At 40.2% G+C, this 24,920-nt stretch overlaps 1 protein-coding gene across 8 annotated transcripts in view; it reads left to right on the top strand.

Annotated features, from left to right (window-relative positions):
* The window catches only part of lrp8 (low density lipoprotein receptor-related protein 8, apolipoprotein e receptor), a 179,394-nt gene that overhangs the window by 114,450 nt on the left and 40,024 nt on the right, over positions 1-24,920 (top strand). For all 8 annotated transcript variants that reach the window (XM_005949318.3, XM_005949319.3, XM_042220664.1 and 5 more), the window contains 6 exons: positions 5,617-5,991; positions 8,956-9,078; positions 10,238-10,360; positions 12,582-12,701; positions 14,880-15,005; positions 22,584-22,755. In XM_005949318.3, coding sequence (XP_005949380.1) covers positions 5,617-5,991; positions 8,956-9,078; positions 10,238-10,360; positions 12,582-12,701; positions 14,880-15,005; positions 22,584-22,755 — 1,039 coding nt within the window. The remainder of the gene's footprint in view (positions 1-5,616; positions 5,992-8,955; positions 9,079-10,237; positions 10,361-12,581; positions 12,702-14,879; positions 15,006-22,583; positions 22,756-24,920) is intronic.

The raw sequence follows: 24,920 nt of genomic DNA, 5'->3' as shown, positions 1-24,920 counted from the left end.
CCCAAAACAGAGGTCATGTAATTTCACACTGATTTTAACTTTTAATACTGTACTTTCTCCTGAGCTCCAGTAAAGGTAGGTCAGATATGTCAGTGAGAGATGGAGGGAGAGCTCTTTTGCTCTCTCTTGGTGTCATTTGTACAAATATGGTAAGTATAGTGTGCGATGCATTACCATCACTCCTCTGCGGTCCCTTTATTATAAAGCACCGTTTCTTTGAAAAGGGCATTTGCTTTTTTTTTCTGAGTATATGACATTTGCCTTTGTTTTGGTGAGGGGGATTCCTGCTTTTGCAGGTTAGGTTTTCAGCAGTGAAGACTGTAGGCAAAGTGACAGTTCATGCAACATCGGTCCAAAGTCAACCGTGAGCTAGCAGAGATTACATTTTGGACCTATTAAAATGCTTTTCTGATGTTGGATAAGAATGCCTTTGTTTTAGTTTCATCTGCACTAAACAGAATAATACTTTCTAACTTTTTAATAAATATTGAATAATTAAGCCAAAAAAAAAATCCTGCTGCTTGAGGGGGGGTTTTTTTGGGGGGTTTTTTTGCTCCCCTAGCATCAATCCTCATGAATATAGATGGCAGTTTGTTTACAATTACCCTCGTGTATCTGATGGTACAAGGTATGCTTGAATTGACACGGATGTGATAAGCCATACATATTGATATTCCATAGAGAAGATGATCATGTTGCTTGTCTTCTATACGGCCCATTAAGTCTGCTCAGTGTTAAAATGCTTTCAGGTGTTGCTGTTTTCTTCTTTTTTTGTTCCAGCAGAGCTGCAGTTTAGTTAAATGCAGCATTTTACACATCACTGCGAAGTAAATATTTTATCTCCATTTCTGGTTGTTAGGAGCTGATCTGTGATCTTCAGCTTGCTTTACTGCTAGTGCACCTGGTGAACTGAAGTGATCAGACAAATGTACGTATGTGGACAAGATCGTGTGTATGTGTGCGTGCACGTATGTGCATACACACCGCGGCTCAGTGCCTGACATGTTAGACCACAGTCTGATTGGATTCCTCGCTCCAGAAACATTAAACTCACTGACTCGTGGACAAAAGCTGAGAGATGTGTGTGTGTGTGTGGGTGTGTGCCCAATATTTTTTTGGGCTCTTTTATTGTCCATTTGTATATTTGTGGCTGTTTGTGTTTTATTAAAGATTCTTTATCTTTTAATCTCTGCATGTGCGTGTATGCATAGCTGTTTGCTATGTTCTGCTCCATGCTGAAAGAGAGTTCAGTTGTCCTGATCAAGGTCAACGAGCTGTGCCCTATCTTATTGGTTCATCTATTAGCTGTTAACTGGTGGGTCTATGGATGGATGGAGTAAAAGCTTTGACCCCATGTTAAGCACAGTCACCTACAGGAGAAAGTAACCGTCAAGATGGAATTGAGTACAGCTTACTGATTACCTTTTTAAAATTGTAATTGGTCCACTAATCTGTTGGATGGGTGTGTTTAATTAACAGTCAGGAGTCTTAACTCTTTCAGACTACAACATCCAATATTTCTATTCTCAGATCTATCAGTGTATCCATTTCTAAGGGTTCGTTTAAGCCTGAATGAATGCAGAGGCCACCAACAGTAATCAACCAAAGACCAAAGTCTTTGGTTGATTACTGTTGGTTGATTAAACAACACAGCGTCGGACGTCACGATGGAGTAATGTTTTGCCTGCTAGGTTAGTAAGTTAATCACTACCATTTTTTTTTTGTTTTTGAAAATTTACTTCATGCAAAGAACACCAAAGCAAAAAACTTCAAAAGGGTTGTTTAGAGCAACTCGTCAATGTTCCGTTGTGAATGTAGGATGCCTCGATATCTTATCATGTACTTCCAGCCTCGGTGGATGATGTTGAGATGAAAGCTCTGTGCAGGTCATAGCGTCCTTTTTCCTTAATTATTATTATTATTATTCAAACTCGTCAGAGAAAGGCCGGCCAAAAGGTTCGAACTTTTAGTCTTGCTGTTATTGACAGCACTAATCACTTCATCACGCTGACACGGCCAAAATGGCTTTTCAGCATCAGCAAATTGTGTTAATTATAAGTGCAATAACTTTAAATTGTCATTCACAGAGTGGGCAGTCAGTGATGCAAAAAATAACAGTCTAAAGATCTCTGTAGGGTGTTGTTAGAGCTGGTTATGTGAAGCCAGAAGAAACAGAGATAGAACTGTGGTTATCTGAGACAAACCTGCTACTTTCTGAAAAAGACTTTAGTAGTTTTGGTCATATTAGGCGACATTTTCACTTACAATACCCGTGACCTAAGAGGCAAAAGAAAATGGCTTTGCAAGAGTCTAATTTTATAAGCTAATTTGTTTGAAGTGCTTTTAAGAACGCCTGTGTTTGAATACTTTAATTCCCTCTTTGGAAAGAACTGTGCACCTATTTAAAGGTTTGAAAGACGAAATTCTTTTTCTGTGTTAACTGGTGTGGTTTAAAAAAAGGAAAAGGGACAAAAAAGGTTTTAATGTTACGCAGTGTCAATTTGGATCATTTGTGCTCTACCAATGTGGAATCCAAATATGACGTTATTGAATTTATGCGACTGATCATATCTAAATACTCATTACATATGACCAACCCTGCCTAATATACTGTTGGTCCTTCACATATTGACAGGGCTCCAAACTCCCTGAGGACAGGACTCCTTTGAAACTAACAGATTCATGGTTTATCACTTTTTTGAGGTGTGAGACACAAGAATGTCAGAGTCACTTGGGTGGCTGACTGTGAGAATAGGCTGTTTATTTTCTATATTTAATTTCCAGTTTATATCCCAGGCCCTGATATGCAGCAGTGCTGCCAGATAGTTATTGCTGCTTGTGTCGTACGGTACTGTGCAGAAGTCTTGAGCCACCTCCTAATAGTTTCCCTCCAAAGGTGCCATCTCTCAAATAGCTATTGGCTAAAAACCTGGCACATTAGGGCATGGTGTGCAGTGCATCCTTAAAGACTTTGAGCAGATGAACAGTATTTGAATGTAATGTCTGACAGATATGGGAAGAAATCTAGCAAAGACCTGACACGTGAGCTAAGAAATGCATCTCACCAAACTACTGTTCAAGAAGTCGTTAATAAGGATCAAAACAAGAATAAAAGAAGTAGTAGTAGTATTTTTGGTTCAAATCATCAATTACAAGAAAAATCTTTCCCCAGTAACTTTACTGTATAAAGAGCTAACATCGCCAAAATGTCAGGAGTAGTTAGTTACTACAAGAAGTGTTTGTGAACTAAAAATCAAGAATGTGGGATACTGTTTGTCCGTGATTTGGAGAGCCCAGCGCTGCTCCCAACACAGCGAAAACCAATTCTGCGGGGGAGACCTACCTCGGCACTTGTGCAGATGAAGCCAAAGGGAAGATATGCTTCACCATATTTTCTACTCTTTGGCTTAGAATGAAGTTGGTTTGGAAACATATTTGGCATCTCCTGCTTTGCGTTTGTGTGGAAGCCCCGTCAAAAACCTGTCAATTATGCTAACAGCGTCCAAGCATGTTTTTTGTTTTCTTTCTTTCTTTTCATACCGCGCCCCCCTGCAATGGCTCTGCCCCACACTTTGGGAGCCTCTGATTTAAGCAATGTTTGATCATCTCGACAGAGAACAGAACAAACGGTAGCCAACTTCCACAGAGAAGCTTTGAATGTCCTTCAAGAAGCCTGGAGAACTGTTCCTGAAGGCTAATTAAAGAATTACAAGTAAAATTTACCTAAGAAAGTTCAGGTCGTGTTGAAGAATAAAGGTGGTCAAAAACCAAATATTGATTTTCAAACTTTTTAGAATTGTAGAATTTGTAGAATTTACTGTATTTTCAGATATGTTTGCACTTACAGAAAAACAAGGGGTAGCTCATATACACAGTGCACTTTAGGTGCGGGTGTATATTGCGACTCATTAGTTCCTTACAAAAAAGCTTCTATTGTTTTGATGTCACTTTAGCATCTAGGGAAAAATGCTAGGGAAAACCTAAACTTCATTATAGTGTTAAGACAAAAAAAAAAGCTGCCTACTTATTTTTGTAGTAGAAGGAAGAACTATTATGAGCCAAATGTCTCTTTTGTCATTCAGTCTCCCAGTGGGAACCATACTAACAAGCTTCTTATCCCAGCCTTGCTGTTTATATCCCACACACCTGGCTGACCAAGCCTTCTGCTATAATGATGGACTCTTTAGAGCATAAAAGGTGTTTAATCTAACTAGAAACACATAATCGTCCTCGGGGATCTAGCAAAAATCTGTTTGAAATGTTCATAAAGAAAGTGTGTCTCGCTGTTGATGCAGAAAGTTTGAAAACAGTCCGTTTGTAACTTTATGCATCTTGCACAACCGTACTTTCTGCTGGGGTACTGCTGATGTTGTTTTTGTGCTCATGTTAATTAAATTACTTAGATCTGAGTGGGGATGATTAGCATGCTAGTAGTAATAGCTAACAGGGAATCCGATAGCCTATTATCATAATGAGTCTCTTTGGCGTACTGTGTGGGTTGGTAAAAAAAAAAAAAGAGAGAGAGAAAATGAAGAAGTTATGCCGGTCGCCCAGAGAGGAGCGTTGCATCAGTGAAGTGGTTTGTTTTGATTTTTTTCCCCCTTTTTTTTTGAGGAGATTATATGATTCAAATTGATTTGTCCACCCTGTCTGGAATTTGATAATGCCACAGCTGAAAGGAAACATAAGCACAGTAATATAAAACAACACCAACAGAACAACCACATGCACACTGAAACACAACACATTAAAAGCTGAAATGGCATCATACTTTTCGTCGCAGGTCTTTAGTTACCATCCTGGAAAAAATCAAAATGCAGACATGGACATGAATATTCATTCCTGACAGGTGTTTCTGTCCAAACATTCACACACATGTATAAACACACACACACTCTAGGAGTGACATTTCTACAGCTGTGCTCATCATACAGCCATACATATACGCTGGACTCCTGCTGCCCTCGACCTCGTCCCATACATGGTCAGCAGCATCTTTATATGTTGAAAGTATTTGGAGTCTCTTGAGGTGGTGTTTACGTTTTTTAAATATTTCATCATTTATACTTTTTCTACAGGGCAAGTTTATGTTTTCTTCCTGGTTCTTTATCCCTTCGCTTTGTTCTTGCACCTGCCGCATTTTGTCTTGTCAGACTTTCAAGGAAGCTGTGCTGGTATTCTTCAGCGCCACGCAACTGTCGACAGTTTGATCAATCTTTCCTTTTGATTCTTGCCAGTCACTAAAAGCTCCAGGGCTAAAAAGGAAGCTGTGGAACGACTCTCTTCTTGTTAACTCTAAGTTTTAACATTAACATTACTACCATCTGTTGAGAAGGCGTAAAAAGACATATTGGTGTGCATATTCCCACCTCTGATTGGGTTTGATTAAATGCAGAGATAAGTTGAACTATAGCCGTCCTTTAACTCGTATTTCCCCTGATCTACTCCCACTCTGAATGGATGTTTCTTAATGACTTGAAAAATGGCTATTTACTAAAGATATTCTGTAATTATTAGACTGATATTAATTTGCTAAATATTACAGGTTATAATAATCAATGAGAATTAAATAAAATACATATACAATTATAATTTAATGTACTTTTCCTCCTGCAGATGGCAAGGCCTGCCCCTCCAAAGACTTCCAGTGTCGTAACGGGAAATGTGTGGCACCGATCTTTGTGTGTGACGGAGACGACGACTGTGGGGACGCCAGCGATGAGGAGAAATGTTCGGCTCCCACCTGTGGGCAGCATGAATTCCGCTGCAACGACTCGGAGTGCATCCCCGCCCTGTGGAGCTGTGACGGCGACCCCGACTGCAAGGACAAGTCAGACGAGTCCATGGAGCGCTGCAGCCGGAGGACGGAGCCCCAGAAACCCCACTGTCTGGTGAGCGAGTTCCAGTGCGGGAGCGGCGAGTGTGTCCATTTGAACTGGAAGTGTGACGGCGACCCCGACTGTAAGGATAAATCAGATGAAGCAAACTGTCGTAAGTCAGCTTTTTTCTTTTTGCCACCATGTGCTCCCCCTGTGCCGTTCGCTTTATTGTTGTTCAAAGCAATTAGAAAACATAGGAACGAGTCACACCACTGGCACGCTCCTTAATCAAAACATCTTTTTTAATTATCTTTGATTATTCCATAACAACGGGCACAATTCAACTCTGATCAGTCTGAGGAGAGTGGTAGTGAAGTAACTGATCAGCCTAAAGAATCCAGTTTTATTAATTTTAGAAATTAGGATGAATGGTTTGTATTAGTACTTTTGGATATTTTGTGTCATTTATCTTTACTTGAAGCTAATGCCAACTATCGCCTTAAATGAAAGTTACGGATGGATACCAAAAAGTAATCAGTTGTTTTGTAGAGCAGCAGCTTAAATGTACTGGAGGACTATGCTTTGAAGACCGGCTCTGCTCTGAACAAAGACTGTGTGACAAATGTGTCACCAAATGACTAAAGGAAGATCAATTCTAATTTTATCGTGACGATCCACAAATGTGTTGCCATGCAACCATGTGACCTGTGCAAGAAGAGACAAACCCATCTGAGCCTGTGTAAGGTGAAGGTCCTTCATCAAGCGTGACCCCCATGTGGTCTCCTCTTCACATGCCCACACACCACTTAGAGAGATGACAGCAACTTCACACATAAGACATGATACAAGCACAGTGCGCAGCCGCACGCGCAGCCAGGTGCAAGCTCTAACACACACATGCACCCACAATAATAAGGTGTTAGTACAAAAACTAAAGCAGAAATCACAGAGTACATGTTGTTTCAGTGTTTAGATCACGGCTTGCCCTTTATCACAGTACACACCCTCCTTATCCTTAAATTAATGGCTGCTGCACTCCAGACAGAATTACATGGATCTGTGGAGTCGTCTTTTACGAGATTGGAATAATTATGTAGGTAAGCACTACACGATTGGTCACTTTTATGTGGTTATATTTTGACAACAATGTCTAAATCTGTGACATGGTCGAAACGTCACTCTAAAGCCTCGAATCTGCTTTCTGCAGGTATGCTAAAATCCACTCAGGTCTGAATGACACAAATTTCATTATTAGACTTTGAGCATCGATCTTTGAGGATGCCCGTGTGCCTGCCTGTGCGTGTTATTGTGCAGAGTTGTCTGTGGAGAATTGACATGAGTGTGCACCAACTATGCATGCACCACAAAAGACCTAAAGGAAATATATATAACAGGAAATGACTACTAACCCTTCATGTAATCAAGACTTGTCTCAGCCATAAATGTAAATAAAAGTCAAACATGGACGATGATATGTCATGTATTGGTTTGAGAACTATGACCTTGATATTGGTGTTTCAATCAGACCCACTTTAGTCTCTTTGACTGGACCTGAGCATGTTTTAATGAGAGCTTTGACTTGATTAGCTAATGCTAACACCGGCTTTGTTTGGAAGTTCAATGCATTATTCACTGAGTTATTAACTGCTAGCTTGGAGAATTGGAGGCTGAAAATAAAATTCACTAAACATGTAAACAGAACAGCCGACAGCTTAGAGTATATTTTATTAAAACAGACTATTTTCCTAAAATAATTAACGTATTTATTATTTTAAGACAGGAAAATATCCTTGCTACCAACTGATTTCTTTTCCAAAACATTTCAAACTGTTTGCTAACTGCCTAAAAAACATTTAAAAATAGACCAAAAATCTCTCTATTAACCAAAAAAAAAAAGGGAATCTGTCCTGGGTGTACCCTGCATCTCACCCCACGATAGCTGGGATAGGCTGAAGCCCCCACAGCGACCGTGATAAGGTTAAGCAGAAGAGAATGGAGGGATGGCACTTTAAACGAGAACATAGAAGACAGCTTAGCACCGTTTGAGTGTAAATGAGGATTGTGACAATAACTGCATACTATACCTCCAGTTTGTTCTTTCCTCGTTCGCCTCGTTTCCATCAGGCTCTGTTCATTCCCACACACGTGCCCCTTACGTATCATTTGCCATCTTATTCTAAACATCTGTCTCAATAACCTCGAGCTTCTTCGCGGACACACTGAGACAAGCGACTGTGAGCAGAGTGACAGAAGGTTAATGGAAATGAGAAATGGTCACATCGTATCGCAACTTTCCTCCTTTCCGTCCTGTCAACGTTTCCGCAGATGGCAATCCATTATTATAACTATTCATCCCGGGGATTTATCATTATTATCTGAGCTAACATCCCAATAATTTGGCTGAAGGAATCGGCACATTTTGCGATGGTCCAGGCTTTAGCATGAACATCTGTTTGTCTTTACTTTATTTATTTTTTGTCTGAGTGTTTCAAAGTATGTCTCAGCTTCCCCTTTTCCTGGCATTCACATGTCCTGCTGCAAGCTTGCATTTAATTTTGCTCATTTAATAATGCATCTATGAGCCTGAAAACCCAAATGTGCCCAAACCGTTGTGTGTGGCTGTGTTAATACCATATTTCCTGATACGGAGATTGTCTGCCGTGTGTTTTTTATCGGCTCCACAGTCATTGATCATGTCTGCCTCTGCTCCGTTGGCGGAGCCAGTCCAAAACACAACACATGAATAATTAAATAGCCAGTTAAAAAGACAAATGAGTTAAATAAACCGTCCCTCCACGTTAGAGCAAGCACAAATGTCTATATGCACATTTACATGCACACACCTTCTCAATAGGTCACTAGATGTGGGTTTGCTTCAGATGCTGGATGAATACATGAATGCTTTTCTTTTCAGTATAGCAGTTTATGAAGATTTATGCCCTATCAAGAGGTGCGTATGATAGATTAGAGCTGAATACGGGAATGCAATGTGAGAGGAAAAGGGCTGAATTTGACTTTGTGAACAATTTAAAATGCTCTGAATTTTCATTGTGGAACTTTATCATTGTCTTTTCGTGGATTAGACTAATGGGAATACTCAGCTAATTCTTAACTCTGTGTGTTTTGTGTTCCTCAGCACTGCTTACGTGCAGACCTGATGAGTTCCAGTGTGGCGATGGCTCCTGTATTCACGGCACCAAGCAGTGTAATAAAGTTCACGACTGTCCGGACTACAGTGATGAAGCAGGTTGTGTCAACGGTAAGCGTCTCGAGAGTACGGAAAAGGAGGACGGCCATGAAACAAGCAAACATCTCGATTATTATTAGAAGAACATATTGTTCTATTTTGTTTTCCTCCCAATAATGTTGGCTTTTCTTCTAAATGCAGAGTCAAAATTCCAGATTTTATTTAAAGTTTCAGTTTATGTTTTCAGGCCTTCTGCTTCTCGCTTCTGCCTCTTTTCTTAAACTTCATTTACTCAAAAAAAAAAGTGGCCAATTACAACTTTAATACTTTGAACTAGCTTCACAGGAGCTATAACGAAGAGTAGCACAGTTGGCCTCTCTGGTGAGTTCGGCCCCATGAGAAACTTTAATCAGAAAAATGTCCACCAAAAGATAGGCTTAGAGGCATGGGAGGATAAGAGGCTGTGAATCTCCACTGCCTTAAATCTCCCCTGTGTTCCCTCCACTTAAATCTCCTGAGTGGTCGAAGACGGAGGTGATGATTCAAAGAATTGCAAAGAAGCTACAGCGATATTTTTATTTACTGTAACAACTCAGCTGTGTATAACTTGCACAGAACAGATATGTAGCAGCCGAGTTGCTTCGTGCATTTAATAGACACTGGATGTCACATCTGCTACTCTTCTACATTTTATTTAGCTTCTACTTTCAAGAGAGTTAAAGGGCCTCTTTGATGGGAGCTCAGCTGCCTCTGGCTCATCTGTACTTCAAACCGTATAATGCATATATTATCCATGAAGCCTTTCTCTTTTTTTGAGCTTGTGTTTACTATTAGTTACCATACATATGATATGTCTTTCTCAGTAAGCTTCCCTAATTAGAATAGCGACAAACATTTGTTAACCTCCACTTAACTCCCTGTAGCCTGTCTTATTTATAGAACTAAGCAATTTATTGATCAAGCTTTGCCTAAAGCTTCTCACTGAGAGTCAAAAGAGTCAACCTTTGGGCTAATTATCTCCACAGACCACAAGAAACATCGACAGCATTGCTTTGCTGACATTTACTGTATCTGCATTAGAATCTTGTACTCTACAAAATCTGACGCGCCAGAGGCTTTCATCACAGTAGGGTTGAATTATTGTGTTGCCAAACACTAATTTGGTGCTCAATGTGATTAAAACACTTGCTAAGAGTCTAGGCTTTTAAGTCATCTGATGTCTTCACTACAGTTACAAAATGCGACGGGCCCAAAAAGTTCCGCTGTAAGAACGGGGAGTGTATCGACAGCAGCAAGGTGTGCGATAACGTGAAAGACTGCAAGGACTGGTCAGATGAACCTGTGAAGGAGTGTGGTAAGATTCTTCGTGTTTCTTTACACACACACATGTTAATGTGAGAACACTGACACAGACACTCTACCAGGGATCATTAGCTTGTTCAAATGTGGGTGGTCACTCTTCTCTATGTAAAGGAGATTCATTTGATCAAGGCTGAGTAAATCAGGATATTTCTCAACTACCTTGTTATGATGAAAGACCCAAACGACTCTGCCCTCCGGTGCGATCTTAACCGAGAGAGCGTGACACGACTACGTTACCCATAAAGAGCCACAGAGATTATCCAAACAGCACAGATAATTACTGCTTCCTCAGCTTTGGTCACACATTTGACACCACAAGCAGTGCAGTTCATCCGCAATCAGATGTAAGCGGCTGAGAAAAGTATACTTATTAATAGAATCGTATCAAATTAATGAAACAGAGGGAATTGAAGCCTGAGATTTTACTTTATGTACACGTTAAAGTGTCTGAGGTTATTAAGAGACGCTGCACTTGACCCATAGCCTCTCTGAAGTGGAGTGGCCTGGCATCTGTTGTGTCAGTATAAAATTATATGTGTGCACACTGCCTTTGCATCTTCCTCTAACCTCACAGCTGATGGATATATTCAATTCGATTTTATTTTTACGGCGCAAAATCACAGCAACAGTCAAGGCTTTATATTGTAAGGTAGACCCTACAATAATACATACAGATAAAAACCCAACAGTCATATGACCCCTTACGAGCAAGCACTTTGGCGACAGTGGGAAGGAAAGCTGGAAGAAACCTCCGGCAGAACCTGGCTCAGGGAGGGGCGGCCATCTGCCGCGACCGGTTGGGGTGAGAGAAGAATCTGCCATGATTCCCATGATAAGAATTAAATATGATGATCTGTGAACTGGAAGTTAGCACACATCACAGCCAAGAAGATGGCGCTGAGTTAAGCCGAGCCTACACAGTAATATCACTTATTAGCAGTAATATAGCTTTATCTTATTTGTGAATGACATTGCCGGATTATTTTTGGTATTTAGTAAAACTCTGAATCTTACTCACTCATTCTGTGTATATGTGTGTCTATGTACATCGATCCACAAATTGATCCATAAATCGATGTGTATAGACACAGAAATATAAGAATTTTACTCCAACATTGCTGCAGGAATCATCTCATACAGTTCAGTGTCTGTCTGGCGCTAGAATTAAGATGTTAGAAAGAGTTTATTGGTATCTGAAAAGAACCTCCTGCCAGCCACCTGCATGTTTTACCCATGCTATAGTCATTATAGTTTATGTGATTTTCAAAGATTTTAACTAAACCTCAGTACAAACTATACAACATTACAAGAGAATAGAAATATGGATATGAGTGTCCACATACTTTGTTTTTTGTTTTCTAGTGCTTCTGCTACAACCTGCTTAAACTGCTTTAAGCAGGTTTTCATGTTTTTGCCTTATTTTAGTTTAAAATAAGGCTGATACTCAGTTGCTGTTCCGTTCTACTATAAATTACCAGTCTAATTTTGATTAAATGCAAATCTGTGAAAGTCCATACTACTCTTTTCCTCTTCCTGTGAGTCTCCCTTAATGTCTTGCTGCCTCTCTTTTTCTATCTCTAGTAGTGTCTTAGTCTCACAGCAGTACCTGTAGCCTTGAAGCTTAAATCTTTAATGTAAACCGGTAATGAAGTACCAGCTTTAGCTTTCTGCAGAGATCCCTCTTCACTCCCTGGAGGGTAGTTGAAAGAAAAAAGGGATAAATGGAGGCACAGAAACTGATACAAAAGGGAAAGGAAGGATGACTCAGTCCAATATGTTCTGTTAAAAGGAAAAAAAACAGAGGAAATGGAGAGAATTGGATTAGAGGATGAAGGAGAGCACGTGCTTGTGTTACAATAGGCAATATAGTGCAGTAGCACCTGGGATAAGCAAAGGTTCCTGTTGGAAAATGGATCCGTTCCAGGAACTACTAGCTAAGACTAGTAGAGCACACAAGAATCACACACAAACTTGAATTGTTGATGTATACAGACAGGACAAAAATATCTTTACTGGCAGGATGATTTAAACTGTCCATACAGACCAACCCGTGGGATTGTCTTCCTGTCCATCTTGTTCTTGTGTTGCCAAAGTTATTCTGTCTAAAAACCTGCTGGAATTTATTGGAACAATACTCAACTCTTTATTTTATTTTTCACTGTTTCCTCTCTGCCATCCCTGCCCTTTCCTCTGCTGCCACTCTGTCTCTGCAGGCCTGAATGAGTGTGCAGACAACAACGGTGGCTGCTCCCACATCTGCAAGGACCAGAGAATTGGTTATGAGTGTGACTGCCCCTCTGGCTACAAACTCCTGGATAAAAAGACGTGTGGAGGTAAAGAGAAAAAAAAAGTGCAGCAGAGCTCCTCATACCTTGGTCCAGAGAAGCACGACCAAAGGGCAGTGACATTAATCAGCTGAACTTTATCTGTGCTATTCTGTGGTTGTTTTGTTCGAGGGTACTTTTAACTATGGCCATTTTCAGGTCCAAGGAAAACATTAACATGATTCATTAAACACTGCTGTTTAAGATTAGTTGCATTTGCTTTACCCGGTTGAGACAAAAATCTAGTATGATAACTAACTTAAATGCAAAAAATGGGGTTAGCACTCTGGAGTAAACTGCTTCATCTGAAGCTTGTCTTTTATGCATGTTGTAGCTTATTAATTGCATGCAGACATTCTGGATTTGGGAGCATGAATAAGTTATTTTAACAACCAGTCTCCTTAGCGAGGTTGCCAGGTCCAGAATGTAAGATGAGGCATTTGTAAAATGTTGGGATGCTGATGATCAGAAAGTGTTCCACCATAAAAAACAGATAAATGATGTACAGAAGAACAAAACAACAAAACATCAGTTCACAAAAACTGCTACTCCCTATTCAGTACTAATTACATTTTCACTGATTACCTAATGGGTCCGCCCACCCATTGTTACAGCCCTAGCAGGACCTCCTCCTGAAATCGTTCTTGTTTGGATGTGTCCTGCCATATCTCCTGCCTTTGGTGCCACCGTTTTTGTACGGCTGACTCCAATCAGCAATTAAGAATGCTTAAATCCAGAGAAAATTGAGCTCTAGGGCCAGAGAGAGCTTTGTTGGGTTGTAGCTGGTGAGCTGTGAGTATGGTTGTCTATTGCTCCTACTCTGTGGAGAGGAGTGTGTTTTGGTACTAACCCCCTTTGACTTATTTTTAGTTTAGTGATGATCACCTGAGTTTTGTTGTTTTCTTTCTTCAAAAGGTAATAGTGGCTGGTCTGTCTCTTTTAGTTTAGTTATTAATAGAAACATTAATAAAAATCTGTTAATGTAATCATTTTGCCTCTCTGCCTCCTTTTTTCAACCCGGACACCTTTGTTACTTTCCCTCAACCACTGGACCTTTTTAGGGGACCAAGAGGGGGCTTGTCCGGGATCGCTGAAAATGGGAGTTTTGGAATTGTTAGCATTTGGTTTCTGATTATTTTGCTTGTAAATGGCTTGTGAAATGATGCGGAAACAAAGTTCAGCACTAGAAACCGAGAATCAGTTCAACTTACTGCTAGCTATGTGACTCAAGCTCTCATTACAGTTGTACAGGGACCAGATAGCCCTTAACAAAGGGGCTAATACCACATACTCCAGAAGCAGCCCCTGCGGACACAGCAAGCAATGCCATTGAATGCCCTCTCTAAGTTAATAAGACAATAGTTGAGCAAAATCCCACGTCCCCTTAAATATGCTTAATGGGATGCAGAGCTTGTCCCGTGTTCCACAACCAGGACAAAAGCTGCATTGTTTCTCCTTAAGTTAGGGGCCGACTACTGGATGGACTCTCCTCTCCAGTATCCCAGCACAGACCATCCTAGATAGGCTGAGAAAATCGGATCCCCCTGAAGTTGTAACATACCCTCTGGTGCCCTTTCTTGAAGAGGGGAACCACCATCCTAGAGGGCAGTCTAGAGGCACTCTCCCCAAGTTCTATCCAATTTTGCAGAGGTATGTCAGTTGAAACAGTTCAGAACATCCAGAGGCTTACAAACTCGAGTCCAGTCTCATCCACCCTGGGCACCTTCCACCATGGAGTTGTTTAACTACTTCAGTGATCTTGCCTCCAGTATTGGGAGGTTCATCTCCTTTGTCCCCAGATTCTGGTTACGCTGACTTTGGAGGACCTTGACCTGTAGCTTTAAATATGACCCTGAATGCTTTCAGAAATGTCAGATTTTCAATTTTTGCTAATTTATTTGGTTTAAGCTGTTTCCATATACAAACGTGTTTAACATCATTTCTATTATCCAGTTAAAACAGTGTTAGTCTGTTTTTCAAAAATATTAGTGTTACAACATTCAAATTTCTCAACAAAAGATCTCTCTCTTTTTTTGAAGTGAGGATCCTGCTGAGAAAGGTTGTTAACATGCTAGAAACAGAAAATATTAGCTCTTTTATGTCTCAGTCTCCAGAGAAATAGGACTGTGTGTGTCTACAGTTATGTTGTTTGATCTTTATGTCTTTGTGCCATGTTTCTCTCTGCAGACATAGACGAATGTGAGAACCCAGATGCCTGCAGTCAGATCTGCATCAACTACAAAGGGGATTACAAGTGTGAGTGCTATGAAGGTTATGAGATGGACCCTGCCTCTAAGACCTGCAAAGCCGTAGGTAGGGCATTTATCACACACACATTTTTGGAAGTGAATACACACACTGTCATTGATGGAAGCTCCCACCAAAATACAGTCGCACATACATATGAGGAATCACACATAGAAACCAACTCTCACATATTCAGCAACGGCGCTCCGACTCTAGCGCCGACTACCCAGTCACATCCTACGCAGTTCTCACACAGTGGCACTCCGTGAAAGGAGAGTATTGCTTTGTATGCAGTTCTTGCACAGCAATCTGTGCAAAGATAAATATTTGCCATCTTTTTTCTGCAGCTCTCACTAATGAAAGTTTGCAGCCAGCTGCTTTTGCTCTCCCCAGAGTGTTAAGGGAAGGGTGTTATTTGGGGAAAAGGTCTGCCCATTCAATGCAGGACACAGTCAGGGTCTCTACCCATTGTTGGCTACAGCAAATACACTGAACAGCAGTTTGAATGAAAATAAAATCTTGTCCTCTAAGCTGCACTTGGCAAGTTTGCAACTGAAAGGAAGTCTTCCTTAATGCTATTCAAAACACAACTGTACATGAGCCCGTTAGGTATACATGAGACTTGTTTGAAAGCACAATTTGGGTTCTTCTAATCAGTTCGCACAGTTTTCAGTCTGTTAGAGCTGACCTTAAAGATAACAATCCTGTGGTTACCAAGCCTTTAAGTACCTGCAGATAATGTTTCTATATATTTTACTTTAAGAAGTACAGGAAACAGACTGTCTAGAACAGGGGTAGGCAACTCCAGGCCTCAAGTGCTGGTGTCCTGCAGGTTTTAGATATCACCCTGGGTCAGCACACCTGAATTAAATGGTTAGTTCATAACCAGGCCTCTGGAGAACTTCAAGACATGTTGAGGAGGTCATTTAGCAATTTGAATCAGCTGTAATTGACTAAGGACACATCTAGTCCTGCAGGACACCGTTACTCAAGGCCTGGAGTTGCCGACCCCTGGTCTAGAATGTGTTAACGGTGCATGCTTTCAAGTTTTTAACCTTATTAGCATGTCCCTACGATGTGTTGTTTCTGTGTTCAAAGACATATCGGTGAAATAAGCAGGCAACACAGTAGGTGACTAGCCTGACTGAACAAACCAGAACAACATGTTGCCTATGTTGCCACTGTAAAGTTCACTTTTCTTCTTCTTCCTATTTTCCAAAATCATTTAACAGCTCAAACACGGATGGCTGAGGCATGGCCGAATTAGTCCAATATTGCAACTTATTTAGAGTAGAGACACAGAAGCAGACGTGGGTGGCTAGTATGCATCTCTTATATATGCATGAATATTCAAAGAAGTGAACATGCAAAGTTGCATCTGTACGGTGGCCCTGAGAGTCAAACGGACTACAACTTAAGAAAACACCAGCAGTAAGAAAAACGCTGCAAAAGCACACAAAACACAACGGAAATAGGAAAAAACACAAGGGAAGTGTTTCTGGGGAGACAATAACCTGACGGACCAGTTGCAGGAACCCAAAACATGGTAGGCGTGTTTTATCATGATTCATATAATACTGATGACGGATTATTAGGCTAATAGTTAGACTAACACACTTACCTCTCATCTTTTCTTTCCTCACAAAACCAATAGATCCTCCACTTCTGTCTCCCAGCGCAGTTCTTGCCATATTTTGGTTCCTGCAACTGGTCCGTCGGGTTATTGTCTCCCCAGAAACACTTCTCTTGTGCTTTTGGAAATCAGCTGTTTCCTATTTCTGTTTTCATGTTTCCTATTTCTGTTGTGTTTTGTGTGCCTTTGCAGCGTTTTTCTTATTGCTGGTGTTTTCTTAAGTTGCAGTCCGTTTTGCCTCTCAGGGCCACCATACATCTGAGCCATATGAAGACATTAAGGGATTGCTTTTACAAAAAAACAAACAAACTTCTAAATATGCAATTTTAGTTTTCAATTTAAACTTTTACGGATAGGTACCTGCTATCTTGCTACATGTGCTAACGATTTAAAATATATATACATTATATTTCTAGGCTAGAAATTACCTCATGTTCTGGTGATGTTAATTCCTTTCTACTCTCTATTTACATACATTGAGAATGGAACTTTTAACTGATTGACTTACACAGCAAATTACTTTTCGGCGAGAGAGAAAAGAGTGTTATTAGTAATTACGGTCTGAGGTTAAGTCATTACAGGGTAAACTGGTCTGGTAATGAGTGCTTAAAGCAGAAAACAGACTTTCACTTCTAACCTAAGTGGCATAAAAAACAGCATTGATTGCTTTGTGTCTCTGTGTGGGAATCTTTATTACTGTTAGCTAGAGCAAACATCCTTATTGGAGGCCAGGCCATTTATAAGATGGCAGCATGGAGAAGCAGAAGAGAAATGAGATGGATACTTACGCGGTATATGACTTATTTCTCTGCTTGTGTATACATACTGTTCATCATTACATAGCATAGCCAAAGGAGACAAAAAAGGAAGTCTGAAATGTGACTGGATGGATTCCTGTTTAAGTTGAGGATTGTTTATTCAGAGGAACAAATCGGGTTGGGACCATAAGTACAGGGATGCCTGTTTTGTGAAGCTGAGGTAATTTGGATTTAATGAAGCTGCATTTTGCTTATGAACTCATTTCTAGACTCGCACGTGCGCAGCAACAGAAATCACCGTACATGTACACAGCGCATAAGTAGTTATTTTGAGGAGTCACGTCATGATTTCTACACAAATGCAATTCCCCTGCGACTGACTGGTTAGGAGGAATGTCACGTTCTGCGATGAGATAGGAAACGAACCCGGTGCCAATATCATATGCACATATTGAAGTTCAGAAGCTGTCATACTCATATCATCTGAAGGTTATTAAAGTTGCATATAAGTCCATTTTTAGATATGCTGTTGCTGTGAGTTGAGTCTGTCTAGGTAATTGTGAAAACGCTACGATGTGTTTGGTGTACAGTAACTGCGTTTCATTTATAATCCTAGAATGCACTTTCTGTCTCTGCAGATTCATTTCAGAGTAATACACAAGTGTTACACCAGCAGTGCTAATTCAAAGTAACATCTCAGGCTGGAGTCATGATGTGACTTCTTTTCTCAGCTCTGTGTGTGTGAGCATTATATGACAGCATCCAGGAAATTGACCAGATAGTCTCGTTTTTAGCTAATGGCAGCAAAGCAGGATGTACACACTGACGAGGTGAACCATACATGCGTGCATACTTGCAAATTAGGCCAGTCATGGCAGACGGCTGTCCCTCCCTGGTTCTGCCGGAGGTTGTTCTTTCCCACTGTCGCCGAGTGCTTGTTCAAAGAACTTGGCAACATTGATTGTTGGGGTTTTCTCTGTATTATTGTCGGGTCTTTACCTTAAAATATAAAGCACATTGAGGTGACTGCTGTTGTGATTTGGAGCTATAAATAAAACTGAATTGAATTTGATATTTTATCCTCCGGAGTTTGTCACTTGTTCACTACAATTAGCAAATCTAAGTTGTAACAATAAAATTAACTTCGTACTAATTAACACAGGCTTAGTGGCTGTATTAAAAAAAAACCCTATTTAAAATACTTCAATTAAAGTCTGTGAAATTAAAAGAAATATAAATGAATACAATGGCGAAGGGTGTAACAGCTGTGGGACTACATAACAGGTACACTCGATAAATGCACGACAGGCTGCGGCAGTGATGCAGAGGAAAGTTACAAACTGCCTTTGGTCCAAAGTGTTGTGTTATTTTTCTGTTCTCTTGTTTCGTTCACTTGTGTCTCGTCATCTCTCTCATCTGTAGTGTACTGCAGGCTTCACCTCAGAGCTGAGAACAATTTGTACCTTTCTTGACAGTTTGATTACACACTTCTCAGAAAGGTTTTAAAGGACTGGACAAATTCTTTCCCCCCCCATTGTCAGAAGATTTTGCCACAGGACCAAAAATGTTGCTGAATAATGTCAAAACTCATCAAAAGTTGTGTCTTGTCTTCAATTATGATGTTATTTAGCATTTAATTCTGTTTGTCTGGAAAGAAACTGGTCAAATTAAACCAGAATTAAGGTTCAAATTTACACATCTTTATTCTGCTACTTTAACTGATCTATTAAGCACATCGGTGTTCTCATCATGAAAGTCCAGGCACCGACAATTTTTTATATATAAAATATAAATAAAATATAAAATATAAGCACATGTGGCCTTTAACCACAAAAATAACGAAGTGTTATGTAAGCTGCTTTGTGTTAACGAATGACAGGAAAGTTGAATGACTTTTGACACAGCTGTCGATGGGAAGTTCATTTCTGTTCTCCGCTGTCGCATCTGTTCGTCATTATGTAGCACGGTTTGTAAGTCTTAACAACAAGTCTTAACAAGCACTTCTGACCTTGACGTGCGTGCATTTTTCCAGACATACCATCATCCTATTTACCTCCTCTAGTGCTGACCAGTTCACAAAAGCTGCAGCTAAACATCGCTGTCAGCCTGCAGAATTTCTCACCATTATTTCTGACCTTTTTGTCTGTCTTTTTTGGGGGGGGGATTTCTTTTTTTATTTACCTCTTACTTTGTGAAGCTCACAACATAAACACCTGGAAATCAGTGCTCCTGCAGCATCTAACAGTGTTTCCCAGGCTGCACATCCTTTTGCAGCTTTATCTTAATTGGCTGATGGGGCAGAGCAGCCCTGAACGAGCACTGCAGATTAAAATATATTTACGGAACCATGTTGCTGTTCAGATAGCTGACTGTAGCTTTGCAGTATCTTGTAGAAGAGATAATCTTGCACTTTTTGATGACATCTGTAGTGCTGGGGCCTTTTGGAAAACAGTGACTCAGCTTCTTTTTTTCTTTTTTTTAAAAAATAAACTTCAGAAGGACATATTGCTGTGACAACACCGATGAGGGATAAGAGATATTGTCGTGAAAAAGTGAGTCTGTGGGGATTGATGAAAGACATGTCGGAGTTATCCATGTCCTCATTATACAGGCTTCAAAATGTTCTTACTTTTCTCTCTCTTTTTCCCACTTTCCCATGTTTTCACTTGTTTTGTTGATGGCTTTTTCCTTCGTCCTTCCTTAATTACATCCTCTTAATGATCTTTTCTCCCTGACTTTACCTGCATTTGTCAGATTTACTTGCGCTTGCCTGTTCCTTTGTCTCTCTCTCGCTTTCTCGCTCGCTCGCCCTCTCAGCAGGGGAAATTGATGATTACAAACCAGCAGTAAGAGAAAAATGATTGGATCCTAGCAGTAGTAGAACTGTAATATTTTCTCCTTGTGCAGTGGCCTGTAATAAACCAGGGCTGAGGAAACCTGTCAAAGCACGGTTGAGTCTGTGTGAAAGTAGGAGTTTGTGCTGTCTGTGCACGCTCGAACGTTGCTGCCGGCCGGCTTTGTCTTGTTTGAATGCTGTTTTGATTTTTGTGGACAGTGGAGAATAAAGATGACGTGACAGCTAGGACAGAGAACAAACGTGCTGGAAAATGTAATGGGAGTGGCAATCCAGGACACACCAGTGCTGCTAAATTAAAAGAAACATTGATGTCTTATTAGCTGCACTGTAGTGAGAGTCCAGGACTACATTTCTTGTATTTTAGGTTGAAAGTGCTTGATGACAAAAATATAGATGTCACAGCAACTCCCATGCTCACAAACTAAGGTATCTCTGTGTGCTAGAGTTGACCTTGTCACCTACCTAGAATTATTCAAATGCTTGAGCCATCCTCACCTTCAGTCAGCTGAAGTGTGTCCCCTACCAGGTAACTAATGTGCCAGCGAACGCCACATCCTGAATGCCCCTGAAAAAGAGAACCCAGCAATGCACTGTTGTACTTAAAATAGACTGTGGCATGGCTCTTGTTGGGTCACTTCACTAACAAGAGTAATGTAACTTTTTCCAACAGTAGGACACCACACTTGCATCTTTATTCCAAAACAATAGTCTTTAAAAAGGGGTGTGTGTTTTCCATGTGGACTGAATCATACCACATACATCATTTTCCCTGTTGTGCATAATTGTGTGAAAAACTCACTCAATAATATGATGTTGTTCTAAAATCTATGTGTAGATGGGAAACATTATTATTTTAAAGGGGTTGTTTGGATACATAATTTATGTTCACATCATCAAAAATACATGCTTTAAGGACCTAAATAGTACAAATGCAAAACAAGAGTACAGTTGGCTTACATTATGTTCCCTTTTGGGAATAAGGCTAAACACTCAGCACTACCCACGGTATCTTTGTACACAACAGTATGTAGGTTATTAGACTGGTGAAGAATAGCAAAGGGAAACACTAGAACAGCCTAATTTGTATGTGTGTTAACAAAATGTCACAATGTTCCCAGGAATGGGCGTCCCAATAAATTCCTCTTAAGGTCAGGCCATGCAATGCCCAGAGAAATTGCTTAAAACCCCAAGAGCTACATCTCAGACTTTAAAAAAACCCTGTTAGGGTGTTAAATGTTAAAGTTCATGACAGTTCATGATGCCACAAAAAGATTGAACAAGTGTGGCAACAGCCTCTTCTCTTAAGAAAGACAGCGGCAAACACACCTTAGCTTTACAGAGTTCATCTGAGCAAACCACAAGACTTCTGGAACCATGTCCTGTGGACAGATGAGAACAAAGTGGAAATGTTTGGCCATAATGCACAGCCCCACGTTTGGCAAAAACCAAACACGACATAATCAACACAAACACTTCATACCAACTGTCAAGCACGGTGCTGTATACCAAAGTATTTTAGAATCAAATATGAGGCCATCTGACTGACAGCTAAAGCTTTACCCAAATTCAGTCATGCTACAAGACAATGATGTCAAACACAGCAGCAAATCTATAACAGAATGAAAAAGAAAAGAAGGAAGGTGTTGCAAAGGTCCAATTAAGGTCATCCAGACCTACACCCGAGTTATGCATCATCCTGCCAAAACTCAATGAACTGAACCAACGTTGTGAACAGTCAACCAAAGTTCTTCAGTAGCTTCAAGTTATTGCGAAGGTGATTCTACAAGCTACTGAATCATGAAGAGTACTTAGTTTTTCAGAGGACTGCATAGAGTCCTATCAGAACTTCGGCTTTCACGTGATTGTGTAGATTTGAAAACTGTGGAGCAACGACTGCAAAGGCTTTGTCACCTCTTTGCTTGAGGCATGACCTTGAGACATGTACAGTAAGTGGCCTTCACCAGTGGGTCTGTGAGACTGGGAAATATTGGTGAATATAAATGAATAAGACTGGTAATACAAGCTAGGGGCCGCCCATTAAGAGCCTTGATCAAACAATCATAAACTGAATTCTAAAATGAGGCACGATGCCAATGCAGAGAGGCCAGGACTGGAGTGATGTGCTCATACTTTCGGTTCTAGTCAGCAGTCTAGCTGCAAATGCCTATAACAGTACAGATTCACAAGTTCAGCTTTCACGTACAGGTATTTTGCAAGGGTAACAAATATTTCCCTGTGACATACCAAGAGCAAAAGCAGTACAAACGGCCCATATTTGGTAGGTTTCTAATTTAGAGTCACAGCAGTGGGTTACAGGGCAGATGAGCTGTTCTGTATAACTTCTCTGTCCAGTGGTTTCATTGATGGTAACATAAACATCTTTCCTTTCCCAACAGGAAAGAGTCCGTACCTGCTGTTCACTAACCGTCATGAAATCCGTCGTATTCACCTGCTGAAGAGTGAGTACACACAAGTGGTCCCTACACTGAAGAATGCCGTGGCCCTGGATGTGGACGTGTCCACTAACAAGATGTTCTGGTGTGATCTGTATCATCAGAAAATATACAGGTACACACACATACAGCACGCACACACAATGACAAGTTATATTTATTTTTTAAATTATTTATTTAACCCTATCAGGTACTGCTAACTGAAAACGCACTGCGTCACTAACCCACTAGATTTTGCTGGATCATTCTGTTTAATTGACAGAAAAATGATCTATAATTGTATATTTCAGTGTAATTATTGAAATGCTGTAAATGATGTGTATATATTCTGTCTATAACGGCAGAGGAAGCCCATATAAAACGATGAAAGCCACTGTATAGACGCAGGACCTTAAAGTTAGATAACTCACTTTTGTCATTCTTCAGCCAACATGTTCATTATCTTTCTCCTCTATCCATCCATCTTGTGTGCTTCAACCTGTCACACCTTCTGGTAGTGAGTCAGCCGCACCTGTTTGTCCTTCGCACACACTGTGTGAGTCTGTGTGTGTGCACATATCATAGCTTTGCACATACATTTGTGTGTGTGTTTGTGTCACCCTGATGGCTGACAGGTTGTGGGAGGGGCTTTCTATCATCTCAGCTGAGCCATATGCTCTCACTAATTTCACTGCCTCAATAATCGCTGCCATTATTCATCTCCATACACACACATTCACACGCAGACATTCTCCCACACAAACTTGGTAACACAGTCAAGGGCTTGTGACAGGGAACGGACAAATGAACTCATTTTTCACAGCGAAGTCTATTTTTCGATGCCGTAAATAAACTCACATATCAAAAGTTGCTTTAAGTAGCAAACAGCGAGGGAAGTTATACAGCTTAATCTACTTGGCGTTGTCCTTGATGGTGTTTTCTTTTCTCTAATCTTTCAAAGCAAAATCTTCTGCACTTGCACCCAAGTGCATAGCATCAGAATCAAGTTTTCCTGCTGTTTAGAATATCTGCTCTTTTTGACGTTACCATATATTTTCTTTTCTCCTGTAACGCCACAGTAGAATATATGTAAGCAAATTGTCCAAGTTGCCTTGGTGACAGATCTTAACCCCAGGTAGAGATGAAATTAGAAATTGGAGCTTATTAGGTTGGACTACTATCAGTAAATTGTGGGGGTTTTTTTAATTTATTTAGTTTTGTTCCCTGATAAGGTGATATACGAAATAGTTAGGCTTATTAAAGTCTGCACTACTCATTCACCCTCAATGTGATAATGTGGTTTTCCAGACTAATTCATAGTGATTAGCATGCCACGGGTCGATGACTTGTTACCTTCTCCCAATGATGGAGATGTCTGTTGCAAACAATGGTTCAACCAATTAAACATGCAATCTGCTCAGTGGACTTGGACTCATCTGTCTCTGTCTTATTCTTCACTGTGCCCGAAGCCTCTGTTCAGCCCACCAACCTGTTCAACCTAAGTCTATGTGAAGATTTTCTAACTCAAATTAAGGACATAGTGAAATTAGAGTGAGTAAAAGAATATGAAGTGGATATAAAACATCTTCATAGCACTGTCAAAATATCTGGATTTGTGATGTTGAGAAAATATGACCCCAAGAAAAATGACTTCAGAACTTTGTCCATTTTTAATGTGACATACATAAATTAAAAGCCATGGTCCAGAAAAAGCTTATAAAGCGTTAACGAGATCTCATGATTTAAAGGTATCAGTCAGGAGAAGGGTACACAAGAATGTCCAAGCTGTAAAATATACCATAAAATACATTGTGTTTTACTCAAAATGGACAGAAATATGAGCAGTTCCAATACTGATACCAATTTGGCACAAAAACTTAAAGCAGCTGCTAGATGAAAATGATGAGGAATTTCACCCTTTAGCACAACAATGACCCAAATCATCCAATTCTACAAAAGAATGTCTTCACCTGATGATTAAAGTTTTGGAAAGACTTAGACCTGAATCCAAATCAAAACCTGTGGGGTGACCTGACGATGATTTGTGGTACTTTTGCAAAGAAGACTGTTAAGTATTGCCAAATCAAGAGACTCAGTGCTGTGGCAAACTCCTAGCCAAAAAGACTGAACGGTGTAGTAAAATCAAAAGAGGTATTTAACAGTATTTTAGTCTAAGGCTGCGCACATTTGTGCAGCCAGGTAATTGTAAGTTTTTCAGTGATTGTCCCCCACCCAAATAGAATTGAAGAGTGACTGTGAATTGTGCAGGTTAAACTTTAGAATCAGAATCAGAATCAGAAT

The sequence above is a fragment of the Haplochromis burtoni genome, unplaced genomic scaffold (assembly GCF_018398535.1).
Source record: "Haplochromis burtoni strain Fernald_Lab_line unplaced genomic scaffold, NCSU_Asbu1 Contig_53, whole genome shotgun sequence".
Classification (NCBI taxonomy): Eukaryota; Metazoa; Chordata; class Actinopteri; order Cichliformes; family Cichlidae; genus Haplochromis; species Haplochromis burtoni.
The sequence above is the reverse complement of the archived record's forward strand: the minus strand, read 5'-3'. Positions and strand labels throughout refer to the sequence as shown.